The 21,284-nt window shown below is 41.9% G+C and overlaps 2 protein-coding genes and 2 pseudogenes across 2 annotated transcripts in view; 3 read left to right on the top strand and 1 right to left on the bottom strand.

Annotated features, from left to right (window-relative positions):
- The window catches only part of LOC147967402 (uncharacterized), a 139,474-nt gene that overhangs the window by 115,429 nt on the left and 2,761 nt on the right, over positions 1 to 21,284 (bottom strand). The window lies entirely within an intron of this gene.
- On the top strand, positions 4,845 to 5,556 carry LOC147967405 (uncharacterized; annotated as a pseudogene).
- On the top strand, positions 5,033 to 21,225 carry LOC147967403 (uncharacterized). Its single transcript, XM_087525276.1, has 2 exons — positions 5,033 to 8,262; positions 20,860 to 21,225. The coding sequence occupies exons 1-2, from the start codon at positions 6,963 to 6,965 to the stop codon at positions 20,922 to 20,924; spliced, it is 1,365 nt and encodes a 454-aa protein (XP_087381402.1). The 5' UTR covers positions 5,033 to 6,962; the 3' UTR covers positions 20,925 to 21,225.
- LOC147967404 (uncharacterized) lies at positions 5,575 to 6,415 on the top strand (annotated as a pseudogene).

The raw sequence follows: 21,284 nt of genomic DNA, 5'->3' as shown, positions 1-21,284 counted from the left end.
ATCACGAAAACTCAAATTTTAAAGAGAAGATCCCTCAGCACCAGATTTTTGAAACTGCTTGCCTATGATTTTTGCATATGGGCTCTTTTCTGTCTTTTAAATGCTAGATGGGTGCCCTTTTTGAACAACACATTTGATGAACATTAGTCACTCCCTCCTCTTTTATTCCTGGATGCATACTCAAAGCTTCTAGCAATCTCACTTAAGCCATGCACGTTCATTGCAAAATGGGTCATCTTTTATCGGATCTTCCTTTCTTTTATTTGATAATGAATCGGGTCCTTTTTCATCAAATAGTCCTCCATTTTTATTGGCATGCGCCAACCAAGTCCTTTTTATTCGAATCTTCCTCTCTTTTATTCACCAATCGGGTCCTCTTTCATCGGATATTCCTCTATTTTATTGGGGCATGCAGGCATTAATTTCTTCCTTCATTTTCTAATATAAACGAGACCCACACTTCACCATTTTCTTGAGGTGGCTTGCTGATTTTTAGGTAAATCATGGACGTATTTAAATTTGTGTAATTTGATTTTTAAAAGCAAGTGGTACTTTTTTGAGTAACTAACCCAATTTCTATGTTCGATCCTCGGAAACAACGACACATCATGTGCAATCGAAAAGAAAATCAAGGAATACGAAGCCCATCAAGGAAATTTGTTGGCTGTAGAAAAATCCCAGTTAGCAGCATATTCGCCCAGTATAGGAGACGGAAAAAAGTAAAAAAAATAGCATACATATAAAAAGAATTAAAATGGGTAGAAAATCCCAGTTAACAGCATACTGGCCCAGTATAGGTGAGGGACAAAAGTAAAAAAAATAGCATACATATAAAAAGACTTTTTTTTGCGGGGTATATAAAAAAACTTAAACGGGACGAAACAAAGCGGGATCAAACCAAGAATACCTATCACAAGTACAAGGCCTCCTAGGAGCCCCCTTACCTTAGGAGGGGGTCGACTCATTCTTAACACACACACACACACACACACACACACACACACACAGAACGTCACACACACACACACACACAGAGAACGTCACACACACACACACAGTTTAAGGCTGCAGTGACGTTCTGCGTATGGGCCGGCCTATTAGCACCTTAAGGCGAAGGGACATCAGTTTGACGCCTATGCGCGTCAAATAAGAGCTCTCCGTCAAGCCGTTCTCTTCGATATGTGTAGATGGCACTTAAGCTATAAATTACTAGGCCTGACCAATTAACCCTCCAGCCAACTCTTTTTATAAAACAAAAACTTTCTTTTGATTTTTCTGAAAAAAAAACTAGATTCTTCTGGTTCGGTTTTTCTCTATGGATTTTCTACTGGTTTATTTTTATTTTCCTTTTGATTTTTCTTTCTTTCTCATTTTAATTACTTTTAATACATTTTAAATTGGTGAAATTTTTACAATTAATGAACCTTTTAAAATCCATAAACTTTTATTGAAATTTTCAAACATTTTCTCAATTGTGTGAATTTTTAAAATTTACGAAAATTTTTAAAACTCCTGAAAAATTTCAAATGTGCAAAAAAAACTTCAAATTCCTGAACTTGTTTCGTATTTTCCAACTTTTCTCACATTGAACATTTTCTAAAAACACATCTAACATTTTTTAAAATACATTTTGCCATATTTCTAAATGCATGACACCATTTTTATTTACATAACAAGTGGCAATGTCTAGTCACTTCTGTTAATTGGAACATGAAAGTAAAGCTTTGTCCAAGTTTTAAGTGTATATGAGCAATAAAATGTTTTGTCGTGTATTAACTTCAAAATTTGCCATTAATTATATGGAACGTTTTGAGAGTTCTACCCATTTCAAGAGGGGGTATTTCAAGTGTGAAGGCGATGCGACGCTCGCTTCATCATTTTACATTCAAACTTTTTGTAAACAAGGCTCGTTTGCTATTTTTAAGTCATTAAATGCACTTCTTGCCATTCAACGGATACAATTCAAATTTGAACTACAAGTACGTGAAATTATGTACAGAAATTGGTTGTAAAATCAAATTTGTGTTCTTGAGTCTTTATTTAGGTCTTATCCAATAAATGAAAAGAGGTTTCAAACATTTGGGTGTCAAGACTCGAGCATGAACACAGTGCTTATTGGCGTTTTAGTCTAAAAAATAAAAATGAAGTTTGAAAAACATGAATTTTGTTATGGTCCCATAATATGATCTAAATTGGTTGTCTTAAAATATTGAAACGGTTTTTTCGTAGTGTTCTCACGGCAGGTGCAATGGGATGGCTTATCTCGAGTGGTTGGGGCCGATGAGCGCCGGTGGCGTCCGGATGCGAGATTGAGCACGAGCACTTCAAGACACAGAGACGTACCCAGGTTCAGGGACCTCCGAGGGAGGTCACTCCCCTAGTCCTGCAGGATCACTATGAAGATCACAAGGAATACATGGTTGCTCCTGGAGCTATTTGGGTGGAGGAGGAAGAGAGTGCTAGCCTGCTCTCTGCCTTGCATGTGTGTGTGTGTGTGTGTGTGTGCGCGCGCGCGCGTGGTGTGTGTGCGTGTGCATAGGCGTCAAACTGATGTCCCTTCGCCTTAAGGTGCTAATAGGCCGGCCCATACGCAGAACGTCACTGCAGCTAGCCCCCCCCCCCCCCCCTCCCCCCCCCTCTTTTCTGCTCTTTATTGGAACTTCCTGGATATTTATTATGGAGGTAAAATGCAGTCTGAAATTGCTATTTAAGAAAACATATACTGTATTTTGAACCTTTTAGAGAAATTTGAATATATACGTTGAACAATTTTCAATACGCATTTAACATTTTTGCGATATGTGTTGAACAAAATTTAATATATGTTGAAAAAATGTGGAAGCACATTGAGCATTTCGCAAAAATACGTTGAACAAAAATTTGGATAGACATTGAACATTTAAAAAAAATACTGTGAACAAAAAATGTCACAATTCAAAAAGTATTTGTGTTTTAAACAAATATTCATGAGTTTGAAAAAAATTGCTACAGTACTTCCCAGTTTTTAAAATTTGTTCGCATTTAAGAAAAAACAAAGCTGGAAAAGGTTTGTGTTCTGAAAAATTATTCGGGAATTCTAAAAAAAATCTACATAGAAATTGTTCGCGCTTTTTGTATACAACACTACTAATTTTTCATACTGATTTATTCAACATAGTAATTGTTTTCAAATTCACATTAGTTTTCGGATTTGACACTATTGTCGGTTGGTTTTTAAGATATGGCTCCGCCTACGTAGGCACCTGCATTCGACTGCCCTAGTGGTTAGCACCATGTGCTTTCCGCAGGGAGGTCCTTGGTTTGAATACTCGCTTCGCACTTTTATTTCTTGAGATTTTTTTTATCAGGAACACCTTGCATTCCAACTTACGGTGGACTGACCAAATCGGCGGTCACGGCACGGTTTACCCGCAGCCTGAGAAGTGTGGCTTTATATACTTTACTAATGAAAAAGCCCATTCATATCATAACAATATAGTTGCCATGTGGGAAGGTACTAAGCGCTTAAAATTCGTGTCTCGGGTTTGAGTTCCATTTATGCATTGCTCTTTTTTTTAATTAAAACATGTGGCCTGACCTATCGAATTTTCACATGTACTATAGTACATATATTTTATTTTGTAGGAGTTTCAATGAATTTCGAGATGATTTAACTATTTCTATAGTTTAAATGAATTTATGTGTGCTTACTGGAGGTAATGCCATTTCGATGTACATGTAAGTCAAATAAGGTTTAAACATTTCAAATTTTTAAAGGAATTACGTTTTATTTTAGCTCATATCCTAGAAATAGACGAATATGTCAAAAGATACTTAGGGATAACTGAAACTTCTATTTGCAACTTATTAGAAAAAAATGATAATAATATCCAAATATGGTAGACGATTCTTATCATTGGGCATCGACCAATATTATTGATTCATAAGATGGACACAAAATTTTAGGAGATTTGCACAAATGTTTGCTATACATTGACGTTAAGTTGTCCATTACATAACTATTGTTGGCTACGCGTGAAAAGTACTATAAAAAATATGGCTCGTTGTATGTAAAAACTTGGCTTGTTGGAACATGGAAGTTTTTTTTTTACATACGCTGGAACTTAGAGCTTAGTGCTACGTGGTTCAAATCCCAGTTCATTCTCCTTTTTTTAACGAAAAAACTTGGCTCGTTTTATCAAAGAACATATAAGAACAAAAAAAGGCCTAGCGACCTCGGTATATAAGTCTGAGGTCCGTAGTTCGATCCCTCTAGCAGCTTCTCTTTTTAAATTTGTAGATTTAAAGAAAGCATACCATTTTTCTCTCTGTAAAAAAATACTCCCAAAAAATAGACCTAGAGCAGCCCCACGTTGTCCCTACACAGCAGCAGCAACATTAAGTTTTCCTAAAAAAAGGCCCGTCACCTTTTTCTGTAAAAAAATAGACCTAGAGCAGCCCAACGTCGGACGACATAGCAAAAGCAGCCCCTTTTTCCCTAAAAACAAGCAACGTTGGACATGCAACAGGAGCATTCTGTTTTTCCTTAAAAAAAGCACCAGAAGGCCGTTCGTGATGGTTCGAACAACTCAAAAAAGAAACTAAGCCTGACATATGTGGATCGGACACGCGAGACACATCAGCATGAACCATCCATGACAGTATCTGTGATGGTCCATCATAAGAGTGCCATTGTTGTTGGCCTTGTTCTCGTCTCATTAGTCCGTGACGGATTTCATGACGAACTAGACAAATCCGTCATTGATCATGACGGTTTCTGAGAACATCACCAGAAATCCGTCATGTATAAACACATTTCTTGTAGTGCACACTCCACCACGACGACTCCACGCCTCCCGCACGCCACCGACGACACCGCCATAGATCTCGTCGCCCCCTCCCCGTGGCATGCCTCGCCGGCGAGGATCGCGGGCGGCGACCGCGGCCGCACCCGCGCCCCCTTCCCCAGCACCCGCACCCCCCCCCCTCGAGTCCTCCCCCCCACATACTAGAGGCCTTCCCGGAGATGGTGAGATTGATCTCGCCAGTCCCGCAAGGAGTCCTCATGGCGATTGGGGCTCCAAGCTGGGTGGAGCGGGCGACCAGGATCCGTGACGCCACCGCGGCATGGATCCGGCGCGTGCGGGAGTGGAAGGCGGCAGATCAGGCGGTGGCGGCGACGACAGATCCGAGCGTGAGGTTCGCGGCGACGAGATATGCAGAGAGTTGTCAGAGGAGAGCAGATTTGGAGCAGAGGATTCTTGTGAGGGTGATCTACGATGAGGCCACATTGGAGGAAAGGTCAAGGATGCCCGCCTTACCACACTCCCCACCGGCGGCGGTTGTTCTATGGGCGAGGGCGGAGGCGAAATCAGAGGAATCTCGGAGGGCGTTGCGGTGGGAATGCTTGCTGGGAGTGCTGCCATCGGGTGAACCAGTGCAGCTATCGTCCTCGCCGCCAAAGACCAGTCGAGTTTGAGCCCATCTCCATTGGTGGATGCCGTAATTTCCTTCTTCGGTGAACTCCCGACCGGTCGCTCTCATTCACTGGACGAGGGGGGAATGGCGCTTGAATGACTAGAGAAGGAAGGCGTGATGGACTCCCATGATGGGATTGAGCTCAGCTTGCCCGCTGGAGCAGGAGATGGTGGATCATTTGCCATATCTGTCACCAGAGATCGGAAGGGAACTGAGATGGGCACAAACAAAGTCTCTGAGTATGGGGATCTTCGGATGAACAAGAGAATCCCGTTTAATCCTGGGGGCTGTTTTTCAAATTCTGAAGATAGAGAGGAGTCTGTTTTAAAGGAAACAAAGACCGGGGGAAGATTTTTGGGTACTTGAACAATTAGTGGATGAAGAGGTTGACTCTGCAGCTGAAGACACAGAACATTGAAATCCTTACCTGACCACTCTGGCAGATGCTTTTGCTTGTGCCAAACAAGTGAAGAAGATTGACAAGAGACAAAAGAAGACTCTGAAATGCAATGGACAGACTGCCAAAAGAAATTTCAACAGGGATAGAGGGCTTGAAAATGTAAACAGGCAAGTAAACTCCCCTTCTTGTAGTGGGAATAATAGGAGACCATCTATCAGATGTGGTTTTATCCAGGATGATCGATGGTACCAAATTATCATAGGAAGAAAAGTGGATTTAGGCAATGGAGTTGAACCTAATTGGATGCATTGGAGGTGTATAAAGAGATTTGGGAATTCATTAGCATACAAACTGATCGATGCTCCTCTCCCGATACAATCTCCAGCATGCTGTGAGGGTGAAAAAGGGGACGATTGCGAATTTTCTGATGATTGTTTTATCTCAATTCATACTCTGAAACGGACTGGGCTTAATAAAGAAACGGGCCAAAATAAAGGAGATTATGGGCTGGAAGGGGAAAAGCAGGCCAAAAAAGTGGAGAAAGCTTTAGGCCCGTAGGAAAAGGACGTTATATACACCCAGGCCAGGTCCTGGGTGTTGAGACGAACCAATTCCTACAATCTAGGGTTTCCCACTTGTGGTGTTCACTCCCTTCCGCCGCCACGAATACCAGAAACTCTCGATCCCCAATGATGAATGATCGCTACGATCCAGGAAGAGGTGGCGGTGGAAGAGGTACAGAGAGAGGCGGTAACTGGAGACCGGTGATGAACTATGGAAGAGATGCTCAATTTTATAGGCAAGATCAGGGCTACCATGTCCGCCCTCGACCCCCCTTCAGAAATTTCCAAGGTAACCAATTTCAGACTCAGTTTGGTAGGGAAAACTTCGGCAATGGGAATCGTGAGGGTGGTGGCCGTGACATGCGTCAGTATCAATATAAATCACCTTCTCAGAACAATTTGCCCCCTACAACTAGCAATTACCAGCAGAAGTCTAGTGTTGCAGCAAAAAGTGGGGGAGGGGCTAACAGTGATGTTTAGACATCCAAAACAGTCTCTGCAGGGGGAGTTCTGAATGTTATTCAAGGCGCTGGGGGAGGGGGATGGAAAACAAACAACTGGAAACTTACAAGATCATCTGTCACAAATGTGGAGAGAAAGGTCATAACTCCAAAGGGTGTGAAGCTAAAGTCAAATGTTACATCTGTACTAAAGACACACACATAGCTGAATTGTGTGCATGGTTGCATCAGAAAAAACCAGTGGCATCTTTGGTGGGTTTTGGAGGAGAAGGACTAGGCATTTTTGTGGCAGATCGTCATGCAAAAGAGTTGCCTGGGAATAATGAGAATGATGAAGTAGCTTTGGTCAGGCTCAGAGATGGCTGTGATCTGGAAATAGATTCAGATGATCTTATCAAAAGCTTGCCAAAAACTTACCCCTGGAGGTGGGATTGGAAAGCAAAAAAAGTGTCGGATGGAGTTTTCCTGGTAAACTTTCCATCTGTTGCAAGGATCAATGAGGCTTCCATTTATGATTGGGTCCCTCTGAAAGGTGGAAATATAATGGTCAAAGTGAAAGTCTGGAATGATGATGCTATGGCTATTGGTAAACTAGCAGTGATATGGGTCAGAGATAAAGGGGTACCAAAAACAATGAAAAACTATCAGGGGATTTGTGAGATTGGATCAATGATAGGATATGTACAAACTGTTGACATGGATTTGGTAAACAAGAGTGGTCTTGTCAGGCTGAAAATTGATGTGGTGTATCACACCAAAATCCCCAGATGGACTAAGCTGACAACTCCAAATCTCATGCTTTACAGAATTTTCTTTCAGGTGGAAGATGTTTTAGATGAAGGATGGACCAAATTAGAAGATGAATTATCACAAGGATATGAGGAGTGGATGGATTTTCAACATGAGGAGGATGAAAACAGAGAGGCAAAGAAAGCAAAAACAAATGTGAATGTGACAAACTGTGCAAGTACTAGAACCAAGATGGCTTTAGAAGACAGAGAGGCTGCTATTAAAGAGCAAGAGGCTACTGATAAGTTACTTTACAACAGGAATCTGGATACTGAGAAACTTAATAAAACTATTGAGGGGATATGCTCTACATCAGTCAATGGAGATGGAGAGATAAAGGAGGATAATGAGATGCAAAAGGATGATTCAGAAGAGAAAACTAATGAGGAAGAACCTTCTCAGTCTGTGACTCTTGGCACAAAATTGGGGATTGATGCTGGGGAAGAGGTAGAAATGGAAAACATCAAAGGAGGTGAAACCCAAGAGCTTCCAAGATCCAGTGGGAGGATTGCCTCGAAGAACAGAGATGACATTCCTATACTAGACAGAGCTATGACTTTGGCCAGAGCCAAAAATCTAGCTCTATCTGAAGGTATGTCTGAAACTGCTAATACTTCTTATCTTGAAAATGTAGAGTTGATTGATGTGGCTAATTTGATAGGAATAGATTTGGGGGTCACTGTAGATATGGTGGAACATAATCTGAACTTGATACAAACTGTAGAACAAGCCAGGAAAGAAATTTATCTAGCAAGTTTGAGGGAATCTAAAAATGCTCAGGAAGAAGAACATGTGTTGGAACCTGAAGATGTTAATAACATTCTTCTGGACCTGCTGTTATTAAGTAAAAATGAGGATGATGAACAGGTAGACATGAGAATGGAAAATGTATTGGGAAATGTGAGGGAGGGTCTGAAAGCAAATAACATTCTTTTGAGGTTGTTGCTGTTAAGACCCCAGTGAAAACTGTGTTGAGGAGGAAGAAAAAAGGAAAAAATTAAGTAACTTCTTTTTTCCTTTTAAATTCCATTATCCTCTGCCATATATTTTTTGGGATCTTAATTGACACAAAATGAGAGGTTTGATTTGTAATTGTAGGGGAATTGGAGATAAGAACAAGAAGGATTTTATTAAAGAACAAATTACTATAAATAGCCTTGATTTCATGGGTATTCAAGAAACAATGAAAGGTGAATTCACCTCATTGGAGCTGTCGGCGTTGAGTACCCAGGAAGATTTTGGTTGGGATTTTTTTACCTTCTAGAGGAAGGTCTGGTGGAAGTTTAGTAGGTATTAATAAAACTACTTTAGTTAAAAGAGAGGTTGAGTTTGGTGAATATTTTGTCAGAGTCAAGATCAGTAATGTTAGTGATGGTTTTACTTGGAACTTGGTAGTAGTTTATGGTGATGCTCAACCTTCAGGCAAACCTAAATTCCTAGTGGAACTAGTGCATATTTTTAAGAAATCCAAAAATCCCTTGCTGGTTGCAGGAGATTTTAACTTAACTAGGAAAAGTAGTGACAAGAATGGAGTTTACTTTTTAACTCCATCATTACTTTTGGGGGAATGTTGGAGCTACCTTTAGTAGGAAGGAAATACACTTGGTCTAACAAGCATGAGGACCCCACTTATGCATTGTTAGATAGAGTGTTGACCTCACCTGTTTCAGAGGAAAATGTTTCCCTAGGACAGGGGATCATCGGATCATATGCCATTGATTATTAAGACTGGGGAACTGCAACCGAAACCTTACATTTTCAAATTTGAAAATTGCTGGTTTCAGAGGGCAGACCTGGATAAAATAGTTGAAAAAGTGTGGAATAAGGAATACCCTGGTATCTCTTTCCTTGATAAATTTCACAATAAAATGAAAGAATTGAGGAAAGTGTTGAAGGGGTGGAACCTCAAATTTGAAGCTAACATGAGGGCACATAAAAATGGATTGCTCGAAGAAATTGACAGGCTAGATAAATTAGAAGAAGATGGGGTGTTAAATAGCTGTGACAAAGATTATAAGAAAACTTGCCATGATGAATTGGAAAAAAAATTGAAAGAGGAGGAAATTAGATGGTTGCAAAGGTCCCACGATGTTGTGTTGCTGGAAGGGGATTCATGTTGGGGAACGTAGCAGAAATTAAAAAATTTCCTACGTGTCACCAAGATCTATCTATGGAGAGACTAGCAACGAGGGGAAGGAGAGTGCATCTACATACCCTTGTAGATCGCTAAGCGGAAGCGTTCAAGTGAACGGGGTTGATGGAGTCGTACTCGTCGTGATTCAAATCACCGATGACCAAGTGCCGAACGCACGGCACCTCCGCGTTCAACACACGTACGGGACGGGAGACGTCTCCTCCTTCTTGATCCAGCAAGGGGAAGGAGAGGTTGATGAAGATCCAGCAGCACGACGGCGTGGTGGTGGATGCAGGGCGTCACAGTAGCAGGGCTTCGCCTATACTACGAGAGAAAGACGTAACGGGGAGAGAGGGAGGCGCCAGGGGCTAGTGTATGAAGTCCCTCCTCTCCCCCACTATATATAGGAGGGCCAAGGGGGTTGGTGCGCCAGCCTAGGAGATCCAATCTCCTAGGTGCGGCAGCCAAGGGGAGGTTTCCCTCCCCCCCAAGGCACCTAGAGGTGCCTTCCACCATTGGGACTCTTCCCTTATGTGGAACCCTAGGCGCATGGGCTTTTGGGGCTGGTGCCCTTGGCCCATCTAGGCCAAGGCGCACCCCTTACAGCCCATGTGGCCCCCCGGGACAGGTGGCCCCATCCGGTGGGCCCCCGGGACCCCTCCGGTGGTCCCGGTACAATACCGATAACCCCGAAACTTGTCCCGATGGCCGAAACAACACTTCCTATATATAATTCTTTACCTCCGGACCATTCTGGAACTCCTCGTGACGTCCGGGATCTCATCCGGGACTCCGAACAACATTCGGGTTACTGCATATACATATCTTCACAACCCTATCGTCATCGAACCTTAAGTGTGTAGACCCTACGGGTTCGGGAGACATGCAGACATGACCGAGATGACTCTCCGGTCAATAACCAACAACGGGATCTGGATACCCATGTTGGCTCCCACATGCTCCACGATGATCTCATCGGATGAACCACGATGTCAAGGACTTAATCAATCCCGTATACAATTCCCTTTGTCTAGCGGTATTGTACTTGCCCGAGATTCGATCGTCGGTATCCCGATACCTTGTTCAATCTCGTTACCGGCAAGTCTCTTTACTCGTTCCGTAACACATCATCCCATGATCAACTCCTTGGTCACATTGCGCATATGATGATGTCCTACCGAGTGGTCCCAGAGATACCTCTCCATTAACACGGAGTGACAAATCCCAGTCTCGATTCGTGGCAACCCAACAGACACTTTCGGAGATACCTGTAGTGCACCTTTATAGTCACCCAGTTACGTTGTGACGTTTGATACACCCAAAGCATTCCTACGGTATCCGGGAGTTGCACAATCTCATGGTCTAAGGAAATGATACTTGACATTAGAAAAGCTTTAGCATACGAACTACATGATCTTTGTGCTAGGCTTAGGATTGGGTCTTGTCCATCACATTATTCTCCTAATGATGTGATCCCGTTATCAACGACATCCAATGTCCATGGTCAGGAAACCGTAACCATCTATTGATCAACGAGCTAGTCAACTAGAGGCTTACTAGGGGCATGGTGTTGTCTATGTATCCACACATGTATCTGAGTTTCCTATCAATACAATTATAGCATGGATAATAAACGATTATCATGAACAAGGAAATATAATAATAACCAATTTATTATTGCCTCTAGGGCATATTTCCAACAGTCTCCCACTTGCACTAGAGTCAATAATCTAGTTCACATCGCCATGTGATTAACACTCACATGTCGCATCGCCATGTGACCAACATCCAAAGAGTTTACTAGAGTCAATAATCTAGTTCACATCACTATGTGATTAACACTCAATGAGTTCTGGGTTTGATCATGTTGCTTGTGAGAGAGGTTTTAGTCAACGGGTCTGAACCTTTCAGATCCGTGTGTGCTTTACAAATCTCTATGTCATCTCCTAGATGTAGCTACCACGCTCTATTTGGAGCTATTCCAAATAACTGTTCTACTTGGAGCTATTCTAAATTGTTGCTCCATTATATGCATCTGGTATCTCTACTCAGAGCTATCCGGATAGGTGTTAAGCTTGCATCGACGTAACCCTTTACGACGAACTCTTTTTACCACCTCCATAACCGAGAAACTTCCTTAGTCCACTAGTTACTAAGGATAACTTTGACCGCTGTCCTGTGATCCATTCATGGATCACTCTTGTACCCCTTGACTGACTCATGGCAAGGCACATTTCAGGTGTGGTACACAACATAGCATACTGTAGAGCCTATGTCTTAAGCATAGGGGATGACCTTCGTCCTTTCTCTCTATTCTGCCGCGGTCGAGCTTTAAGTCTTAACTTCATACCTTACGACTCAGGCAAGAACTCCTTCTTTGACTGATCCATCTTGAACACCTTCAAGATCACGTCAAGGCATGTGCTCATTTGAAAGTACTATTAAGCGTTTTGATCTATCCTTATAGATCTTGATGCTCAATGCTCAAGTAGCTTAATCCAGGCTTTCCATTGAAGAACACTTTCCAAATAACCCTATATGCTTTCCAGAAATTCTACGTCATTTCCGATCAACAACATATATTCATCAGAAATTCTATAGTGCTCCCACTCACTTCTTTGGAAATACCAGTTTCTCATAAACTTTGTATACACCCAAAATCTTTGATCATCTCATCAAAGCATACATTCCAACTCCGAGATGCTTACTCCAGTCCTCAGAAGGATTGCTGGAGCTTTGCATACTTATTAGCATCTTTCAGGATTGACAAAACCTTCCGGTTGTATCACATACAACCTTTCCTCAAGAAAATCGTCGAGGAAACAATGTTTTGACATCCTATCTGCAAGATTTCATAAATAATGCAGTAATCGCTAATATAATTCCAACAGACTCTTAGCATCGCTACGAGTGAGAAAGTCTCACCGTAGTCAACTCCTTGAACTTGTCGGAAAACATCTTAACGACAAGTCGAACTTTCTTAACGGTGATACTTACCATCATTGTCCGTTTTCCTTTTAAAATCCATATGTACCTAACAGCCTTACGACCATCAAGTAGTTCTTCCAAAGTCTACACTTTGTTTTCATATATGGATCCTCTCTCGGATTATATGGCCTCGAGCCATTTATCGGAATCCGGGCCCACCATCGCTTCTCCATAGCTCGTAGGTTCATTGTTGTCTAGCAACATGACTTCCAAGACAGGGTTACATACCACTCTGAAGTAGTACGCATCCTTGTCATCCTACGATGTTTGGTAGTGACTTGGTTTGAAGTCTCATGATCAATATCATAAGCTTCCACTTCAATTGGTGTAGGTGCCACGGGAACAACTCTTTGTGCCCTGCTATACACTAGTTGAAGTAACAGTTCAATAACCTCATCAAGTCTCCACCATCCTCCCACTCAATTCTTTCGAGAGAAACTTTTCCTCGAGAAAGGACCTGATTCTAGAAACAATCCCTTATTGCTTTCGAATCTGAGACAGGAGGTATACCCAACTGTTTCGGGTGTCCTATGAAGATGCATTTATCCGCTTTAGGTTCGAGCTTATCAGCCTGAAACTTTTTCACATAAGCGTCGCAGTCCCAAACTTTTAAGAAATGACAGCTTAGGTTTCTCTAAACCATAGTTCATACGGTGTCATCTCATCGGAATTACGTGGTGCCCTATTTAAAGTGAATATGGTTGTCTCTAATGCCTAACCCATAAACTATTGTGGTAATTTGATAAGAGACATCATGGTATGCATCATATCCAATAGGGTGCAGTTATGATGTTCGGACACACCATCACACTATGGTGTTCTAGGCTGTATCAGTTGTGAAACAATTTCCACAATGTCTTAATTCTGTGCCAAACTCGTAATTCAGATATTCATCTCTATGATCATATCATAGATATTTTATCCTCTTGTCACGACGATCTTTCAACTTCACCCTGAAATTACTTGAACCTTTCAATAATTCAGACTCGTGATTCATCAAGTAAATATACTCAACATCTACTTAAATCATCTGTGAAGTAAGAACATAACGATATCCACTACATGCCTCAGCACTCATTGGACTGCACACATCAAAAATGTATTACTTCCAACAAGTTGCTTTCTTGTTCCATTTTACTGAAAACGAGGCTTTCAGTCATCTTGCCCATGTGGTATGATTTGCATGTCTCAAGTGATTCAAAATCAAGCGAGTACAAAACAGTCCATTTGCATGGAGTTTCTTCATGCATATATACCAATAGACATGGTTCGCATGTCCCAAACTTTTCAAAAACGAGTGAGCCCAAAGATCCATCAACATGGAGCTTCTTCATGCGTTTTATACCGATATGACTTACGTGGCAGTGCCACAAGTAGGTGGTACTATCATTACTATCTTTTGGCATGAACATGTGTATCACTACGATCGAGATTCAATAAACCATTCATATTAGGTGTAAGACCATTGAAGGTATTATTCAAATAAACAGAGTAACCATTATTCTCTTTAAATGAATAACCGTATTGCGATAGACATAATCCAATCATGTCTATGCTCAACGCAAACACCAATCTCGATGGTAGAGGGAGCGTGCGATGCTTGATCATATCAACATTGGAAACACTTCCAACACATATCGTCAGCTCACCTTTTAGCTAGTCTCCGTTTATTCCGTAGCTTTTATTTCGAGTTACTAACCCTTAGCAACCGAACCGGTATCTAATACCCTGGTGCTACTAGGAGTACTAGTAAAGTACACATCAACACAATGTATATCCAATATACTTCTATCGACCTTGCCAGCCTTCTCATCTACCAAGTATCTAGGGTAATTCTGCTCCAGTGGCTGTTCCCCTTATTACAGAAGCACTCAGTCTCGGGTTTGGGTTCAACCTTGGGTTTCTTCACTAGAGCAGCAGCTGAATTGCCGTTTTATGAAGTATCCCTTCGTGCCCTTGCCCTTCTTGAAACTAGTGGTTTCACCAACCATCAACAATTGATGCTCCTTCTTGATTTCTACTTTTGTGGTGTCAAACATCACGAACATCTCAAGGATCATCATACATGTCCCCGATATATTATAGTTCATCACGAAGCTCTAGCAGCTTGGTGGTAATGACTTCGGAGAAACATCACTATCTTATCTGGAAGATCAACTCCCACTTGATTCAAATGATTGTTGTACTCAGACAATCCGAGCACAAGCTCAACAATTGAGCTTTTCTCCTTAGTTTGCAGGTTAAGAAAATCGTCGGAGGTCTTATACCTCTTGATGTGGGCACGAGCCTGAAATTCCAATTTCAGCCCTCAAAACATCTCATATGTTTCGTGACGTTTCAAAAACGTCTTTGGTGCCTCAACTCTAAACCGTTTAACTGAACTATCATGTAGTTATCAAACGTGTATGTCAGATGTTCGCAACATCCACTGACAACGTTTGAGGTTTAGCACACTGAGCGGTGCATTAAGGACATAAGCCTTCTAAGAAGCAATGAGGACAATCCTCAGTTTACGGACCTAGTCCGCATAATTGCTACTATCAACTTTCAACTAATTTTTCTCTAGGAACATATCTAAACAGTAGAACTGAAACGCGAGCTACGACATAATTTGCAAAATCCTTTTTGACTATGTTCAGGATAATTAAGTTCATCTTATGAACTCCCACTCAGATAGACATCCCTCTAGTCATCTAAGTGATTACATGATCCGAGTCAACTAGGCCGTGTCCGATCAACACGTGAGACGGACTAGTCAACGTCGGTGAACATCTTCATGTTGATCGTATCTTCTATACGACTCATGCTCGACCTTTCGGTCTTCTGTGTTCCGAGGCCATGTCTGTACATGCTAGGCTCGTCAAGTTAACCCTAAGTGTTTTTGCATGTGTAAAACTGTCTTACACCCGTTGTATGTGAACGTAAGGATCCATCACACCCGATTAACACGTGGTGCTTAGAAACGACGAACTGTAGCAACGGTGCACAGTTAGGGGAGAACACTTCTTGAAATTGTTGTAAGGGATCATCTTATTTACTACCGTCGTTCTAAGCAAATAAGATGTATAAACATGATAAACATCACATGCAATCAAATAATAGTGACATGATATGGCCAATATCATATAGCTCCTTTCATCTCCATCTTGGGGCTCCATGATCATCTTGTCACCGGCATGACACCATGATCTCCATCATCATGATCTCCATCATCATGTCTTCTTGAAGTTGTCACGTCATCTATTACTTCTACTACTACAGCTAACGGTTAGCAATAAAGTAAAGTAATTACATGACGTTTATGTTGACACGCAGGTCATAAATAAATAAAGACAACTCCTATGGCTCTTGCCGGTTGTCATACTCATCGACATGCAAGTCGTGATTCCTATTACAAGAACATGATCAATCTCATACATCACATATATCATTCATCACATCCTTTGGCCATATCACATCACATAGCATACCCTGCAAAAACAAGTTAGACGTCCTCTAATTGTTGTTTGCGTGTTTTACGTGGCTGCTATGGGTTTCTAGCAAGAACGGTTCTTACCTACGCAAAGACCACAACGTGATATGCCAATTGCTATTTACCCTTCATAAGGACCCTTTTCATCGAATCCGATCCGACTAAAGTGGGAGAGACAGACACCCGCCAGCCACCTTATGCAACTAGTGCATGTTTGTCGGTGGAACCGGTCTCACGTAAGAGTACGTGTAAGGTCGGTCCGGGCCGCTTCATCCCACGATGCCGCCGAATCAAGATAAGACTAGTAACGGCAAGCATATTGAACAAAATCAACGCCCACAACTACTTTGTGTTCTACTCGTGCATAGAAACTACGCATAGACCTAGCTCATGATGCCACTGTTGGGGAACGTAGCAGAAATTCAAAATTTTCCTACATGTCACCAAGATCTATCTATGGAGAGACTAGCAACGAGGGGAAGGAGAGTGCATCTACATACCCTTGTAGATCGCTAAGCAGAAGCGTTCAAGTGAACGGGGTTGATGGAGTCGTACTCGTCGTGATTCAAATCACCGATGACCAAGTGCCGAACGCACGGCACCTCCGCGTTCAACACACGTACGGGACGGGAGACGTCTCCTCCTTCTTGATCCAGCAAGGGGAAGGAGAGGTTGATGAAGATCCAGCAGCACGACGGCGTGGTGGTGGATGCAGGGCGTCACAGTAGCAGGGCTTCGCCTATACTACGAGAGAAAGACGTAACGGGGAGAGAGGGAGGCGCCAGGGGCTGGTGTATGAAGTCCCTCCTCTCCCCCACTATATATAGGAGGGCCAAGGGGGTTGGTGCGCCATCCTAGGAGATCCAATCTCCTAGGTGCGGCAGCCAAGGGGAGGTTTCCCTCCCCCCCCCCCAAGGCACCTAGAGGTGCCTTCCACCATTGGGACTCTTCCCTTATGTGGAACCCTAGGCGCATGGGCTTTTGGGGCTGGTGCCCTTGGCCCATCTAGGCCAAGGCGCACCCCTTACAGCCCATGTGGCCCCCCGGGACAGGTGGCCCCACCCGGTGGGCCCCCGGGACCCCTCCGGTGGTCCTGGTACAATACCGATAACCCCGAAACTTGTCCCGATGGCCGAAATAGCACTTCCTATATATAATTCTTTACCTCCGAACCATTCTGGAACTCCTCGTGACGTCCGGGATCTCATCCGGGACTCCGAACAACATTCGGGTTACTGCATATACATATCTTCACAACCCTATCGTCATCGAACCTTAAGTGTGTAGACCCTACGGGTTCGGGAGACATGCAGACATGACCGAGACGACTCTCCGGTCAATAACCAACAGCGGGATCTGGATACCCATGTTGGCTCCCACATGCTCCACGATGATCTCATCGGATGAACCACGATGTCAAGGACTTAATCAATCCCGTATACAATTCCCTTTGTCTAGCGGTATTGTACTTGCCCGAGATTCGATCGTCGGTATCCCGATACCTTGTTCAATCTCGTTACCGGCAAGTCTCTTTACTCGTTCCGTAACACATCATCCCATGATCAACTCCTTGGTCACATTGCGCATATGATGATGTCCCATCGAGTGGGCCCAGAGATACCTCTCCGTTAACACGGAGTGACAAATCCCAGTCTCGATTCGTGCCAACCCAACAGACACTTTCGGAGATACCTGTAGTGCACCTTTATAGTCACCCAGTTACGTTGTGACGTTTGATACACCCAAAGCATTCCTACGGTATCCGGGAGTTGCACAATCTCATGGTCTAAGGAAATGATACTTGACATTAGAAAAGCTTTAGCATACGAACTACACGATCTTTGTGCTAGGCTTAGGATTGGGTCTTGTCCATCACATTATTCTCCTAATGATGTGATCCAGTTATCAATGACATCCAATGTCCATGGTCAGGAAACCGTAACCATCTATTGATCAACGAGCTAGTCAACTAGAGGCTTACTAGGGGCATGGTGTTGTCTATGTATCCACACATGTATCTGAGTTTCCTATCAATACAATTATAGCATGGATAATAAATGATTATCATGAACAAGGAAATATAATAATAACCAATTTATTATTGCCTCTAGGGCATATTTCCAACAATTCAAATACTAGATACTATCACATTAAGGCTAATGGCAGACTGAGGAAAAATAGAATTGTTAAATTGCAACAAGATGAAGGGTGATTGAGGGGCAAGATAATCTGAAAAACTATATTACTAATTTCTATAAGAAATTGTTTTGTGAACCAGAAAATAATGCTCTTAATATAGACTCTAGTGGGGTGGAAACACTCACTGAGAAGGAGCAAGAATTTCTCACAAAAAAGTTTACAATGGAGGAGTTAAGGAAGGTAGTGTTTGGAATGGAAAAAAACAAAGCTGCTGGACCTGATGGTTTTAATATTGGATTTTATCAACATTATTGGGATCTGGTGAAAAATGACCTATTCACATTACTTGAGGAATTTTATTCTCATATTCTAGATCTGGATAGACTAAATTATGGGGTTATTTCCCTCATTCCGAAAGGAAGCGATGCTGATAGAATTCAGAAATATAGACCAATTTGCTTGTTGAATGTGGTTTTTAATTTTTTTACCAAAATATTAGTTAACAGGATTGTGTTGTTTATTTTGGGGTGATTAGGGCTTCTCAAACTGCTTTTATCCAGGGGAGATATATACTAGAGGGTGTGTTGGTGCTACATGAAACTCTAAACTCTATGCATAAAGAAAAAAATCGGGGGTTCTTTTTAAGATTGATTTTGAAAAAGCCTTTGACAAAGTTAAATGGCATTTTCTTCTTCATACTCTTGAGATGAAAAAATTCCCTGACAAAATGATTAATTGAGCGATGAAGACAGTTACTGGATGGAAGGTAGCTATTAAGGTTAATGGAGAAATAGGCTCTTATTTCAAAACTCATCAGGGACTACGGCAAGGAGACTCAATGTCTCCTTTGTTGTTTGACCTAGCGGTAGATATACTGGCAATCTTATTTGACAGAGCTGTAGGGAATCATTTGGTTAGCGGTCTTGCTAAAAATCACAAGGAAAATGATGTGTCTATTTTGCAATATGCGGATGACACTATCATTCTTTTCCAGGATGATTTGGTGCAAGCAAAAAATGTGAAGAGGATTTTGAACCTTTTTGAGATTATGTCAGGTTTGAAAATTAATTTTCATAAGAGTGAGGTGATCTGTGTTGGGGTGGAGGAAGACAGAATTAAACAATTTGAAGAAATCTTAACTTGTAAAAAAGGAAAGCTTCCCTTTAAATATCTGGGGATTCCTTTAGACGAGAAAAGATTGAAAGGAACTGACTGGAACCCTTCTATCTCCAAATTGGAGAAAAGACTAGGGAGTTGGCTAGGCAGGCTTTTAAATAGTGCTAGAAGAACCACTTTAATAAATTCTTCCCTCACTAGTCTAATCCATTACATGCTCTCCTTTTATGAGGTTCCAAAAGGAGTAAAAAAGAAAATGGATAGACCAAGGGCAAAATTTTTATGGAGTGGTGAGGAAAATAAACATAAATACCACCTGATTGCTTGGGAGAGAGTCTGTAGACCCAAAACACTGGGTGGCCTGGGGATTTTGGACCTTGATTATATGAATATTGCCTTACTATCCAAGTGGCTTTGGAAACTTTTTAATGAAAAAGGTTTATGGCAAAACGTCTTATGGGAAAAATATATTGGGAAAAACACTTTTGGACGGGTGCAAAAAAAATAGGAGACTCACATTTCTGGCAGGTTGTGATGAAATGCAAAAACCTGTTTTTGGCCTGTTGCAAATTTACTATAGGAAATGGTGAGAAAACGAGATTCTGGGAAGATAATTGGACTGGAAGCAAAAGCTTAGCAGCCACTTTCCTTGAACTCTATAATGTCTCTCTAGATCAACATATTACTGTGGTTGACGCTTTGTCCTCTCATCTCACCTCGTTGAAATTCAGGAGGAATTTGGTGGGGGACAAGGCAAGTCAATGGCAGGAGTTACTGAAAATTTGTGGAGAAGTGGTTCTAAATAAAGAAGAAGATAAACTATTCTGGATTCCAGAGGGATCGGGTGAATATAGTGTGAGATCTTTTTATTCGATGTTGCAAGTTGGGGAAAAATGTCCAAATAGATTCTTATGGAAAGTTTAAATACCCCCTAGAATTAAAACATTCATCTAGCTAGTTACCAAAAAAAGTATCTTAACCAGGGATGTTCTACTTCATAGGGGAGGAAAATGTGAGAAACAATGCCTTTTTTGTGGTAAAAACGAATCTATTAACCATATTTTTTTTTCCAATGTCCCCTGGCCAGATATATGTGGAGTATGGTAAGCCATATAACAGGGATCCAATGTGATTTTTACGATGTGGAAGCATGCTTGAATGTCTGGCTGGGTAATTTTGGAAAGAAGAAAAAGAAAGTAATTTTTGTAGGGGTGGCTGCATTGATTTGGAGCATCTGGAAAACTAGAAATTTAGCTTGTTTTCAACATGTCTGGCCTGCGGATCCTAGTGTAGTTATGTATAAGATGGTACATTGGATTAATGACTGGAGTGTTTTGCAGGGGAAGGAGGACGCAAAGCTGGAGCTGCAACAGGGTGCAAAGCTGCTGGAGCGAGTCGCCAGTGATATCCTCCAGGCGCGAAGGAGCTGGGCATCTTGGATTCCGAGGATAGAAGATTGATTCAAGAAATGGTGGGCTGTAGAGAGTTTTTGCTTGCTTAGACGTTCGTCTCAGGCTGAGTCTGGTCTATCTAAGACCCAGCGGGTGATGCCCACATAGGAACCCTCTTTCCTTAAAGCCTTGCCATCCTTGTATACAAGAGAGGGCAATGGGGGAAAAGTTCTAGAAACACAAAAACATGTGTGAGGCTGTCGGGGTCAGTGTTTCTGGCTGTAGTAACAGATATTTGGTTTCGTTAATGAAATCGAGGGGATCCCCCCTTTCTTTCAAAAAAAATTATTTCTTTGTAATTCTAAGGAAAAATA

Source organism: Triticum urartu, chromosome 5A (assembly GCF_056163025.1).
Source record: "Triticum urartu cultivar PI428250 chromosome 5A, HENAU_Tu73, whole genome shotgun sequence".
Lineage (NCBI taxonomy): Eukaryota > Viridiplantae > Streptophyta > Magnoliopsida > Poales > Poaceae > Triticum > Triticum urartu.
This window is presented reverse-complemented; position numbering and strand designations above follow the sequence as displayed.

Excerpts from the sequence above, each read along its gene's own strand:
- LOC147967403 (XM_087525276.1), top strand. The coding sequence starts at position 6,963 with ATGGAAAACAAACAACTGGAAACTTACAAGATCATCTGTCACAAATGT. Across the intron at positions 8,263-20,859 it reads AAATCTAGCTCTATCTGAAG|GGGAAGGAGGACGCAAAGCT; the intron begins GTATGTCTGAAA and ends AGTGTTTTGCAG.